Source organism: Carya illinoinensis, chromosome 11, assembly GCF_018687715.1.
Source record: "Carya illinoinensis cultivar Pawnee chromosome 11, C.illinoinensisPawnee_v1, whole genome shotgun sequence".
NCBI lineage: Eukaryota > Viridiplantae > Streptophyta > Magnoliopsida > Fagales > Juglandaceae > Carya > Carya illinoinensis.
In genome coordinates, this window is record NC_056762.1 from 39220291 (window position 1) to 39233562 (window position 13272).

A 13272-nucleotide genomic window follows, 5' to 3' on the forward strand; every position below is an offset into this window, starting at 1 on the left:
CCCTCCCCCACATTCATTTTGGTTTTTTTGTTTTTTCTATATCACTTCCTCGCACCCCTTCCGCCAACTTTCCTTTCCTTCTTTTTCCTCACTCTTCCCCTGCGCCCTAGTAACCCTTCCCTCCTTTCCTTTCACGTAGGCCCCCAGACAGAGAGCCATTTTTCAATTCCCTCATACCCCAATCCTATCAAGTCGCCGACAACCCTCTACCTCCAAGTATCTCTCCGTTTGATTTTTGAGAAGATAAAAGGAAAATAATGGTTGTTCTCTGTTTGGTTGTTGAGAAAATGGAAGGAATATGAGAGAAAAATGAGAATGGAAGGAATATGAGAGAGAGAGAGAGAGAGAGAGAGAGAGAGAGAGAGAGAGAGAGAGAGAGATTGTGAGAGAGATGTCAGTTGTTTGCTATCGGTGAGGTATAGGAAAGGCAGTGGCAGTGGCAGCGTCTGTTCTTTTATGAGGCTAGCTTCAACAAACGATATCACCTATTTGTTGAGGACGGTGATGCAGGTTTGCGATAGAGGGAAGGGAGGGAGGAGGGGGAATTGGGTGGCAAGAGGAGGGAAAAAGAAAAATCTTAAACTAATTTGATATAGTGGCGCATCAATTTATGGTATTGTGTATCTAGTAGCACTCTATAATAATATACTACCATTTTGACTTGAAGATCGGTTCCCTCACTAATCATACAAGAGTAATGCTACTCAACCTCTCCAATCTCTATACACCACATTTAAAAAAAAAATTATTTTTTATTTTTTGAGTTTATTATTCTTAAACTAATTAAATTTTTCTATTTATTATCTATATATTAAATATTTAATAAAAGAAAATAATAATAATTTTCTTTTAAAAAAATATGATGTATAAAAATAAATAGTAAAAGACTGCGTAACTTTTTTCATCATACAACCTCTTCCTTGGATTGGGTAGTCCTTGATATAATAGGCCTCAGGAGACCTTTACTCCCAACAAATGGCATTTCAATTTTTTATATTTTTTTTAAAGGCGAGGATTGCTTCTCCAACACAAATACAATTTAAATAGAAAAATTATATTTATTATTTTCTATTTCATACATCAATATGTAATTTATAATTCTTTCCATTCTATTTAAACACATATATATTAATATATAAATATGTATATTTAAATAAAATAATAAAAATATTAAATTACATATTAATATCTAGTGTGAAAATAATAGGTAATATTTTTCATTTAAATAATTGCTCGCTATGTTGTCGCAAAATTGCCTGGCTCGATGCTCTCTGGTGTGGTTAACGAGTGATTTGGAGGTTTCAATGTAATGTTGAGAATACCTTAGAAACGGTTGGACTTCTAATATCTCAAAAGCAGCCTACCAATAAATAATTGACAACTATTTTATGGTTGCACTACATATGATTATTGTGTAGTTTAGAATTGCAAGAAGCAAAGCAGAAAGTTCATCATCTCTATCAAAAGCTTCTTGGCCCCCTCTAACCACATAGGATTTGCAAGATTTTCAAAACTAAAGGGTTTGAGTGGAAAGATAAAATAGGAGTTAATGGGGGATGAAAAAATATTTGAGAGAGAGAGAGAGAGTAGAATTTGAGGAAAAGAGAGAGGAGAAGATGCCAAAATTCTAGAAAAATATGAAAAATCAAAACTGGAATCTTGGCCGCTGCTCTTCAAGAGAATGAAATCGGAACTAGCTTTTTTCAGATTTGAAAACTCTAGAAAAATTTGAAAAATCGCTCTTATGAATAATAGAATTTCTCACAGGTAATACTGATGCTTTTTACCCAAACAAAGGGTTTTTGAAGGTTCAGGATTGTTTACTCAGATTCCTTGAAAGTCTTTCCTATAAGCCTCTCAACATGTCTCACATTTTTAGTGTCTGCCTCTCCAATCTAACCTCAACAATTCATGTGCACAAAATCAAAGGGTCTTTTAGCCACAAAGAGAGCTAAAGCCAAAAAAGATTTGATCTTTCTAAGGGGTTTCCATTTTTTCATGCACTGGTGGCTCATTGCCATCGCGAAGATCCTGAAAGCAACCATTTATGGGTTGAAAATGTCTAACGAGAGCTTTGCTAGAGCTTAGAGACATAAGAGATGGGCATCGACAAAGAAGAAGAGAGGGGTAGAAAGCTAAAAGCCTATTTTTGTATGGTGCTTAGAATGGTTTGTATGTGATAAAGTCTATTTCTCTTAGAGAAACGCTTCGGACAGCAAAATCCTATAAATGAAAATAAACGGAGACGAATGAATTAGTGACACGTAAGTGAACCTTTATCTAATCTAGTGCACCGTGCTACATGTGAGTATTTCTCACTTTCTGTCTAGCCCCCCCACGCAACCCCCCCTCTCTCTTACCGAAAACCCCTTTGTCGAATTGAAGACCTCTCTCTCTCTACTGCAATCTGCTGGCAAGCATCATGAACCAACCCGTAAAATTATTCCTGGATTATGTTTGAACCCCGTTTTTGGTCTCCTGTGTATTATTTTCTCATCATTTTCCCTTCATTTTTTGTTTAACTTTGCCTATTCAAATGCTCTAACAGTTACCATTTAAACCAGACTTAATTCCTTTGCAAAGAACTAGCCCGTGAAATTTCTGTGCAAACAAGTAGCCTATTTTTGAGCTTCTTATTATTTTCCCTCATATTCACCATCATCTATCTGGAGAAAAAGATCATCCAGAAGCTCCCTTGTAAAAAGCCTCAGAGACACAGTCGCCAAGCATTTTTGCACAAATTGGTGCACTTCTGGATCCTTCACTTTGTACAATGCATCTGGTTTTTTGCCCTAAAGAATTCAAATAAGTTAAATCTAGACTTTTTCTTTTGACAAGTAAAATGGGAAAAAAAATCTAGCCTTTTTTTCGTTTGGCTAAAGAAATGAAAAGCATGCCCAGAGAGAGTGTGTGTTTGGCTAAAGAAATGAAAAATATGCCCAAAGAGAGAGAAAAAAAAGTCTAGCTTTTTTTTTTTGTTTGGCTAAAGAAATGAAAAGCATGCCCACAGAGAGAGAGAGTCAATGTCCAATTAGAATTTTAAATAAATCTCGACGTGAACCAATTCCTAATTTTTGCAGTTATGGTTTTTGTGCGTGAATGAGAGAGAGAGAGGTTGGGGATGGTTTTCGAAGGAGATAAAAGGAGAGAAACGGAACGGTAGAGAAGCGTTCCTGGGTTATGAATAATTCGATCCCCTGCAGCGCGGCTCTTGTTTGAAAAATTGTAAGCCTTACGTGTGACTTGGTTATTGGACTCCGATAAATAGACTTTATAAGAGTCACCGGTTTAAAGTTTTTCTCTTTCTCTTATTGTATTTTTTCTTACGTGGCAACCACTAAATGGAAGATTGCTTTTAGGTGTTTATTAGCCCGACCATTACAAAGCAGCTTTGTTCAATGTTTGTCACAATCTTTTATATAAATATATTTTAAATGAGAAGTATTTTATAAAATAATTTATTAAAATAACATCATTTTATATAAAATATTTTTATTTTAAAACATAATTATACAAAGAGGTGTAAAAAAAAATTGTAGATGGATGATTAGTCAGGACTAAAATGTGTGATTGGATCAGAGATTTGATCCATTGCAAAGCGACATCTCAAATGCTTTTTAAGCTAAAAATGAAAAATTATATTAGAATATCTTTACACCATATATTATTTATATGATATAATTTAATTTTAAAGATAAATTTTAAAATTTAAGTTTTACAAATTAAATTATGTCATATAAATGATATGTAATATAAAGATATTTTTTAAAAAATAATACTACTCATAATCTCTTTTATCACCATTTTTTTATTATTTTATAATATGTTAAAAATTATTTATTATATTTATTATAAACTTATTTTAATATCACATCAAGACATATTGAGAAAACAATAACTAATAAAATTTTCTTTTTTCAAATAATCATTAAAGTAAGCTATGGAAGAAAGAATTTATGAGTCGTCGCAAATGCTGTGTCTCAAAACGCAGCGTTATGGCTTTAAGCCTAAGCCTAAGCCTATACCTTACAAAGAGACTCGAGAGGAAGCGACTCACTGACCCAGAGACAGTAGGAGAGACGGGAGGGGGGAGAGCTAGCAGACCTCAATGGAAAAGGCAGTAGAAGAGCTAGAGCGAGTGCAAACCCAGATCCTCCATCGCATCTCAAAACTTGAGCTCTCTTTCTCATCCCATGACCTCTCTGCATCTTCCCTCCTCGCTCCTCTTCCCTTCTCCCACGCTGTCTGCGACACCCAAGCTCGCCTCTCCTCCATCCTCCGTACCAACGGCGTCAACGACTTCTCTTTCAAAAAGGTCCCTTCCGATTACTACGATTGGCCCCTCGAATCACGAAGAGACGCCCTCGCCGCACCCACCATTCAGCATCTCTGCAAAAGCATCGTCTTGGTAACTCTCTTGGTCTTCTGACTCCTATCTCCTTTTGTTGTTCTCTGACTCTATTTGTGCAGCTGAACTGCATATTTTAAGATTTATTCGTTGATTTTGGAGGACGCATGTATGAGGATGTTCCCTTGATTAGTTTTTCAGAAATGGGTCAATGGTCGCAAAACCAATACATTTCCCTTAATATTTTAGGGCTACATTGGCAATAAGTACAATAATCGGGGGACCAAATTGAGACTTTAGGGATCAAATCGATTACTCTGCCCGAATTAGGAGGAATCAAAATGTATTTTAGCCTAACAATCTTAATAATAATCATTTTGTTCGTGTGAAGTAACCATGATTGTCTTCTATGATGTCTTACTTATAAGAAAAAAGATTGTCTTCTATGATATCTTGGTTTATAAGCACTCAATGGGAGTGGGCTGTGGCGGAGCCAGATACACATCAGTGAGTGCAAATATATGTAACTGCTTTACCGTTGCACCCACAAAAATATTTGTAGGATTAATTATGAGAATTTTTTTTTTTTTTTTTTTGGAGCTACACCCATAAAAATAATTTGATTCAATTATGGAATACACTTTAAAAATTTTAATCATTAAAAAAATTTATGTTCTCACAACATACATAAAATTTATTTAATGAAAGTATTCCCAAAATGTCAAAAAAATGGGATCTCAACTCTTAAAGCCTCCTACCCATAAGTCCATCATTCTCATTTACGGAAATCGAGAATAGAAATCATTGCACCAAATCATTTTTGACTTCTTGAAAAAAAAAAAAAAAAAACTTTTGGTTTTACCATCAATCAAGATTGGTTACTACTTAATTTTGCATAGCAAATTTATATCATTTGTAAGTTTCATTATCACACATGTTTTGTATATAATTAAAAATAAATCGTGCGATATGCAATACTTTTCGAATATGAAAATTTGCACAAGATAACTGTAATGAGTTCTTTTATTGGAGAATGAAATATTTGTTTCAAATTTTGCACCCAGTAAAGTAAAATCCTAACTTCGCCACTGGGAGTGGGAAGTGGCGCAGCTTATGCTTTTGGAGATTGAACGTTTTGGTTTATAATCTCTCTCTCTCTCTCTCTCTCTCTCTCTCTCTCTCTCTCTCTCTCTCTCTCTCTCTCTCTCTCTCTCTCTCTCTCTCTCTCTCTCGGCTACATTATCACTTAAAGAGCTTAATTTGTTTGGTGGCTCAAGTTGGCACACAGAGACACTTTTTAGGAATAATATTCTGAGCCATAGTTCAGGTAATTGGCCATGAGATTTGTTTGTCTGCTATGTTTAAAGCAGTGTAACTTCAAAGGAAAAATTCAGAGCCTGGCATCACCTAATCATATAAGCACCTGCTCTCGTGATAAATGCGCCATGATGTGACAGTTCAAAACTTATTTGGTCCTTCTAGATTTTTTTGATACTTGATATATATGTGTGTGTGTGTGTGTGTGTGTGTGTGACGTAGTTTAGGACATTCTTTGTACTGAACGTGGCTTTTTGCCTATTCTTTGATTAATATAATCTATTACTTCTCTCAAAAAAAATATATATATATGTGTGTGTGAGAGTACTCATAGGTATAAACATTGGATCTCTGACTGCATGGATTGAACTTTTTGATGGTTGGTTTTCTTGCTTATTTAGTATGTAGTGTAGTCCACCGAAATTAGTGTTAGATGCCTCGTAATACCATTCAAGTTATACAGTGTCATAGTTTGTAACGGACTAAGTGTCCATGACCTTGTTCTTTCTATTGTAACCAGTAGCTAGGCATTCATCATGTATTACTTCTTGTGTACCTGGGCTTTGCCTATTTCTATGAATATAATATCTTTGATTACCTATAAAAAAAAAAAGTTATATGGTGTCAACAATAGGACTTCTGCGTTTCTTTGTGTTTACTAGTTGGCAACATTGTTTATGTGTGTTTTGAAAATAAGCAATAGTTTTGAAGTTTAGCATTTAACTCACCACTTTCCCATGCATTCATGTTAGGATCAACTAATTGTTTTGCTTTGGATCTAAAGTTATCTCATTCCATCAGGTTAACACTAAAGCCCAGACGAATGTAATTGATTGTAGCGATCGAAACAATTCAAAGTATTATGTTGTTGTTGTTCAGGTGCTCTCTCTCTCTCTCTCTCTCTCTGATTAACAATCAGCATTCTGACCTGCCTAAAATATATTGCATTCTGGACAATTTTTTTGTTGCAGTATACTGCTCGATTCAATGCTGAAACTGTTAAAAACTTTCTGTATTTGCTCAACAACGGAAAGATAGCTAAAAAGAAATTCAACAGTAAGTTTTCATCTAGTTAATGATCAAAATGGAGCGAACTTGCATCAGTATATATCTATTGTTGTTTCTTACTAAAACAAAGCAAAAGGGGGATCTTTTCTACCATAACCCCCCCCCCCCCCCCCCCCCCCCCCCCCCCCAAAAAAAAAAAAAAAAAGGGTAAACATTAGTATACATTGCTGTAAAAAACAACTAAAAATGAGCATACATTGTGCAACTCATCCAACATAGATCATCTTGATATGTTCTTGACTCAAAACTTTTCAACTCACAGATTCATTTCTTCTTACTTTTGTTTTACTCTATTAATAACTGTTGCAGTATTTCATAATCCAACAAATAGTGTTGAATATACACTCCTCTTATTAGACCTGTTACCTTTTGTTGCATTGGATCAATCTCTTATATATATATTACTTCGAATGTTGGCTTATATTTTTTTTATTTGTTTATATTTTTACCTGATTCTATGTTGGAGTCTGTTTGTGATGATTTGTTTTCTTTAAAATTCTCCTACTGAAATACTTGGAAAAAAATCCATCCAAGAAGTGTTAATGGTTTATTTATGATGAGAGAAATGATTTGTACAAGCCCCAAATAAACATGCCTCATGCAAGCTCTTGTAAAAAAGTGGACCCCACCTTAGAAAAGTGTAAAAAAACTGTTCTTTATTAGTGGGACCCACTTTTTGACAAAGGGCTTGATGGAACTTGTCTATTTGAGGCTTGTACCTAACATTACTCTTATGATTATGCAGTGAGGCTTGCTCCTGAGGAGACTTCAGTGGAGCTAACTGGATATGAACACAATGCAGTGACATGTATTGGCATGAAAACAGAAATTCCGGTAAAACACTCTCTTTGTGCAATTCATTTGTAAGATTTCTCACATCCTAAAGAGATTCCAACTTGATATGGGAGTTGAAGTTCGTTCTTGTTCATGTTGTCTGATTTGATCTTTTTGCTGCTTATATTTTATCATTGACTGGATTTTTCATATTCTGCATCATTCTTGAAGTTTTATGCGTTGTTAGTTACCTGACCTAGTAATTGACTGTATGTTCATGACTCTTATATAATGATTAAAAGAACAGGGAATAGGGATGAATCTTCTATCTACAATTATTGGTCACTAGCTCTTCCAACATGCTTAAGTTTTGAAGCTTTGTATAAGGTCTTTTTGTTATAATATGTTCTTGACACATTTTCCAGACAGCACTCTTAGGGTGTCCTTTCCTACTTTATGTAGCAGTGACACTTTGGCCCTTTAGGTTTAACTGCCTGGGCTTGCTTACGGCCATGAAGCCGGTGTCTTCAAACAGGTGTCAAAAATGTTCTGGTAGGAAAATGCAGCGTTCTCTATATTCAATGTGTATTTCATCCTACAGGTCCTCCGTTTATGACTTGAATCTTTCCAACCTTATGTGCCTGCTGTTGGGTAGGTTTACCGTTCAATATCGTTTCTCTCATTGTTCTATCCCAGTATGTGAAGCTTAGGATTCTATATGTCAGTTTATGTCACTTTTGGATTGTATTCTGGTGGCCCATTGTATTGATTGGCTGCAACTATGATTTTCTGCCAGTCGGATACATCTGTTAAAAGTGAGTTCGTTAAGGAATTAGCTTGGTAATGTATTAATGATTTTTTGGAGGCTTGTTTGTGGTTCATACCTAGATAGTGCTCAAAATTGAATGAATGAAAGATTGTGTTTGTTTTTGTTTTTCTTTTCTTGGTAATGATATTAAAATTCTTATTTGTCAGAGCCACAAAAAATATCACAAATTAGAGAGGAAGAAACATCAATGAAATGACATTGTTCTTTTTCTTTTTCTTGCTCAATAATATAGTTGTTATATCTATCCTTCAGGGAGCATGATAGCATGTATTTTGATATGAGAAATGATATTTGGAGTCATAGAGTGCTCAAGCACCATGCACTTCTTTTGAAAAAATTTAATTTTTCAATCGTGGATCCTACTCTTTTTCAAAATCACAGCACTTGCACAACCTATGACTGTATTTAGCATTACTCAATTGATATGGTAATTTTTACATTCTACTGAATCGGTTTCAGGTGATTTTGGATGAAGCAATTGTAAAACTTCACCCTGATTTCTTCTGGTTGGGTGGTGGGGAGGTTGATCTCAAGCTAGGGATCAGGACCTCGGAATTCATCGACTATGTGAAACCTTTCATCGTCAACTGCAGTAGCAGTTGATTACCTGAGATGAACCATCATCAAACTCATTAGAGCACAAGTAAATCTTAGATGACTGCCCAGTGGAGTCTGAAGCAGGCCATTCTTCAGCTGCTGTTAAAAATCCATTGATTTTTGCATGTCACCCATTTTTGGTGCAATGAAAATTTTGCTTTTTGGAGCTGGTGTTTTTTTTTCCCCCTTTGTGGGCACTTAGTGATACAACATCACGTCATTCCTAGTTTCTGGAACTTGATGAAAGCTGCATCTTTACTTGTCATAAAGATGAAAACAAATTTATTTAAAATTGACTTGCATTGTAAAGTTAAGAGACATTTCTAATGATTTTCAACATACCATTTCAATTGTCATGGACAGCAGCAATCATTCTCTAGATCCTTAATTTATCAAGTTAAAAATAAAAACCTTTTTATTGGATGTGAACTTTTTAATACGCTGGTAATCTCGCGCACACAAGATCAATGGGTATAATTTTATGGTTCCCATAAAGCCTTTTCAACATTTTAAAGCACCTTGATGACAGAACAAAACATCAAAAACAAGAGTGACTGCATGATACTGCCTAAAAACAAGAGTTTCAACCTGCACATATATATACCTTGGATAGAATAAAAATAGAAGCTCGGTTTTTGCATGTACGCAAAATACTCGAAATTACATTGAATAAGGCAATGGTGATGGCAACAGGAAAATGAAATATGATGAAAAAAAAAATATATATATATATATATATAAAATAGTGCAAGTAAAAGATCAATGGCCACGGTAGGCTCTAGTGCCCAAATGTGTTTTCGCCACTGTAAGTAACATAGAGAAACCCATCTTCATCCTTCTTCTCCTCGTATATAGCAGACATGATTGCACCTGTGCAAACAACCCCCCCAAAACAAAAGGGAGAAAGAATTTAGTAAATTAGTAAGCCATCTCAAATCAAGAAGGCCAAAGAAAGCATTATATTGTATAATATGATGAGATAACATAATACATGCAAGGTTTACCTGTTGGCGGAAGAACATTATCCACGAATATAAAGATTGCCTTTTCTGCACTCAGTTTAATCCTTTTGCGGATGACATAGACGAATTGTCCCACTGTCAGATCAGCTGGAACAAGGTACCTGTGATTTTATAAAGGAGAGCACAGGGGGAAAAACCACCACAACAATGATAAGAGTTAACAAACTCGGATTGAACATGTAACAACTATCTTGCACAAAGCCATTTGACTGAAGGACCAATATTACAGAAGCAAGATATGTACAGACTTCGCCTTCAAAAGAATTAAATAAGATTACACTTCATCAAGATCATGGACATGGGAAAAGAAATGAGGAATGCGATAAGGGATTTTAGAGCAAATAATATTAGGAATTACTTACTTTTTCTTGTCGATGCTTTGGATATCACTTCTCTCTGCTTTCTCCACAATAACCTTGAAGTTGTATGAGAAAGTTTCCAGAAAAGTAAGCTTAGGAAACCAAAAGGGTAGAATGCTGATTCCACGCAATTTTAATCTTGACAGTAATTGATGCAGAATTCATCTTTGAGAGGAAAAAAATAAGAAAAAAGAAAAAAACCAAGCCCTTGATTGAAACAAAACAATCCTGGATATGGAAGAACAAGAACAGTGCACTACATAAACGCCAACACGGTCCACCTAAATACTCTGGTTCAACATGGGTATGACTTTGCAACACTTCCACATATCTTATAAAATTTCTCTACAGAAATATTGCAACTGAACACCATGATCTATTTTTCATTTGCTGAGGCTTTCCAATTTCCAAGGAGAGATTAAACATAAGTGTAAACAAAGATAGAAAATAACTTATCACACAACCTAAAGACTTATAATTTCCTGCAAAGACCCAGTATCAGTCTCTTTTTTCCCAAATAAAATCATGCTTTTCCAGAAATGAAACTCAGTTCTTTCATTGTCCGGCTATAAAGTCTGTGAGAATATTAGATTCCATTCTATTTGAACATGACAAGCTGAATTAAAAGTCAGAGACTATCTGTACTTTGCAGGCAATTAAACAGTAAACAGCCTTCAATGAGAAAGTTCAAAAAAGGGGACTTTGTTATGGAACATACAAGCTCGAAAATTGAAACAAGGAAATTTTTTTTTTTTTTTTTTTTTTTATAAGTGACTAGGAAAAATATTAAGGATGTGCCCAATGATGATCAAAAGAAACTTAAATGTCTCCACACCAGATATAAAACAAAATAAGCATAATCAGATTCCGTTTGGTCTACGCAGGAATCAGCACTGTCATTTGGACTAATTCCCAAACTGAATGGCAAAAGTGGATGGCGCTTGATCATCTGGCTAAAGCTTCAATAAATATATATTCCCCCAAGCAGGTACTCTTAGTTAAATGTTATCTTTCGATGATTAATAAGTCACTGGCAATCATTAATCCCACACAAATTTGTAGGGAGAATCTTCAAATGCAAATTAAAAAGTACTACCCAGTTTATATTGCTCCAGTCATGAACTGAAAAATCAGTAATATATGCAAATATAGATAACATACTTCAAACACACAAAATAAAATAAAATCAATTGAAAGGCAACACTTATTGCTTACCGGAATCCTATCAGGGTATTTCTCCCTAATCCTAGCAGCTTCTGCACGCCTCTTCTCTGAAGAAAAAAGATATCATATATTTGTAAATTTAATACATAACCTTTCCTACCGTATAAAAAATCTGCACAATCAGAAATAACCAAAAATATAAAATAAAAACAACAGTACATACTACATACCAAGATCGTGCTCTTGCTTGAAGTAACTCTTTGCCATTTTTCCTGAAATTACAATCAATATTGAATAAATTTTCGGCTTTTCATTCAGTCATTGAATGATAAATTATTCCCCTGAAATTTAAGAGCCATATTATTATTGAAATATCGATCAAACCCAGAAGAATACACGACACAGCATCAAGTTCGTCAGACATAACCTAGAATTACACCACGCCAACTCAATATTTTAAGTTTCTTTTAAGTCATCAACATTCATGAATAACATCAATGACAACAAGAACATGCGTTCGATCAAGGCCTCAGTAAAAATAGAGTATCATTGCATAAAACCTCAAAAATAGAATTGCTAAGAAAAAACCCCAATTTTCAAATTGAACAATCTTCTTAGTATCGTTTACCCACAAACGTTTGCAACCAGAGAAATGGACAATAGATAACAAAATCTGCATCACATATAAAAAAGAAGAGGATTTATCTACCCAAAAACCAATTAATAGAGAAAATACAGTGCAGACTCTTTTTTTAAGAAACAAAAAGCATAAATCCAACTAGCTTTCTCAAAATCGAGCAAAAAGAAAACACCTTTTATTAGCTGCAAAAGAAAACAATAACAAAAACTCACCAAAGAGGAAATGGGATTATGGGGGCTTTGCGTTTATAAGAAGGCGAGTCGATTAATCAATTTTCAAACAGACAAAGAAGTGCGTGAAATCGTTACACTAATCGAAACAGTATTGAACTCAAGGAAATATAAAATCAAAGAAAGGTTAGAGGGAAAAGAAAAAACTTATGCAGAGGAACCGGAAAAGAGATACCTTTTTCTGATCAGAATTCAATGAAGCGCGCGGGTGCGGTAGAAGAAAGAATTAAAAAAGATTGGCCTTTTCAATTATTTATCTTTGATTCTATACACTTTTTATAATAAATTAGTAATATATATCTTATCCTTAATAAACAATCATTCCAATCGCAAAAAAAAACTTATAAACAATCATTCTAAATTGGTAAACTTAGAGTGTAGTTCCTCTAAGTCATACGTCTCTGCAGACGTGGCGAGCGAGGATCTGAAATCCCAATCAACTATCAAGAACTAGCAGGATGAATCATGCGGTCCAGATTCATCTGATCCTTGGAAACGCAGTGGATAACTCTACTTTGAGATCATGCCTACTCCTAGAGAAATATAAAAGTGAATAGAATATAGATATGATAACTGCCAAGTTTTAATTTTTTTTTTTTTTTTTTAAGGCTGTTATATTTATTTCCCGTTACGTTTAAATAAGTTTTTGAATGGATTTAGTGATTTCTTTATCGAAAATCTTATATATAATTATTTTTACATAATTTTTATATATTTTATTAATATGATTGACTGTATTATTTTTTTAATATAAAATAATTATTTTAACTAATCATATTAATAAAATATATAAGAAATATATCAAAATAATTATATATAACAAAACTTCTTATAATAAATATGCTCGATTAATAAATCAAATCAAATCAAATAGATTTATTATATTATCTATATATATCATTAAATATATATATATATATATAT

At 34.1% G+C, this 13272-nt stretch overlaps 2 protein-coding genes across 7 annotated transcripts; one reads left to right on the forward strand and one right to left on the reverse strand.

Moving 5' to 3' along the window:
* The first annotated feature begins 4016 nt into the window (after positions 1–4016).
* On the forward strand, positions 4017–9669 carry LOC122281332. 4 transcript variants are annotated; one of them, XR_006230199.1, is made up of 5 exons: positions 4017–4408; positions 6467–6544; positions 6637–6721; positions 7479–8158; positions 8796–8935. XR_006230199.1 is itself a non-coding variant. In XM_043092731.1 (5 exons), exons 1-5 carry the CDS (start codon positions 4109–4111, stop codon positions 8937–8939), a joined length of 705 nt encoding a protein of 234 aa, XP_042948665.1. In that variant the 5' UTR covers positions 4017–4108; the 3' UTR covers positions 8940–9669. The 4 variants fall into 4 exon arrangements, 3 of the variants coding, with proteins under 3 accessions (XP_042948665.1, XP_042948667.1, XP_042948666.1); XM_043092731.1 differs by having other exon boundaries at positions 7479–7567; positions 8787–9669; XM_043092733.1 differs by lacking the exon at positions 8796–8935 and having other exon boundaries at positions 7479–7567; positions 7970–8780.
* LOC122281334 (autophagy-related protein 8f-like) lies at positions 9499–12711 on the reverse strand. 3 transcript variants are annotated; one of them, XM_043092736.1, is made up of 6 exons: positions 12524–12711; positions 11709–11819; positions 11530–11585; positions 10318–10370; positions 9938–10056; positions 9499–9803 (listed from the first exon to the last, which is right to left on the reverse strand). In XM_043092736.1, exons 2-6 carry the CDS (start codon positions 11743–11745, stop codon positions 9712–9714), a joined length of 357 nt encoding a protein of 118 aa, XP_042948670.1. In that variant the 5' UTR covers positions 11746–11819; positions 12524–12711; the 3' UTR covers positions 9499–9711. The 3 variants fall into 3 exon arrangements, with proteins under 3 accessions (XP_042948670.1, XP_042948668.1, XP_042948669.1); XM_043092734.1 differs by having other exon boundaries at positions 11709–11750; positions 12524–12705; XM_043092735.1 differs by lacking the exon at positions 12524–12711 and adding an exon at positions 12331–12499 and having other exon boundaries at positions 11709–11750.
* Positions 12712–13272: the final 561 nt, after the last annotated feature.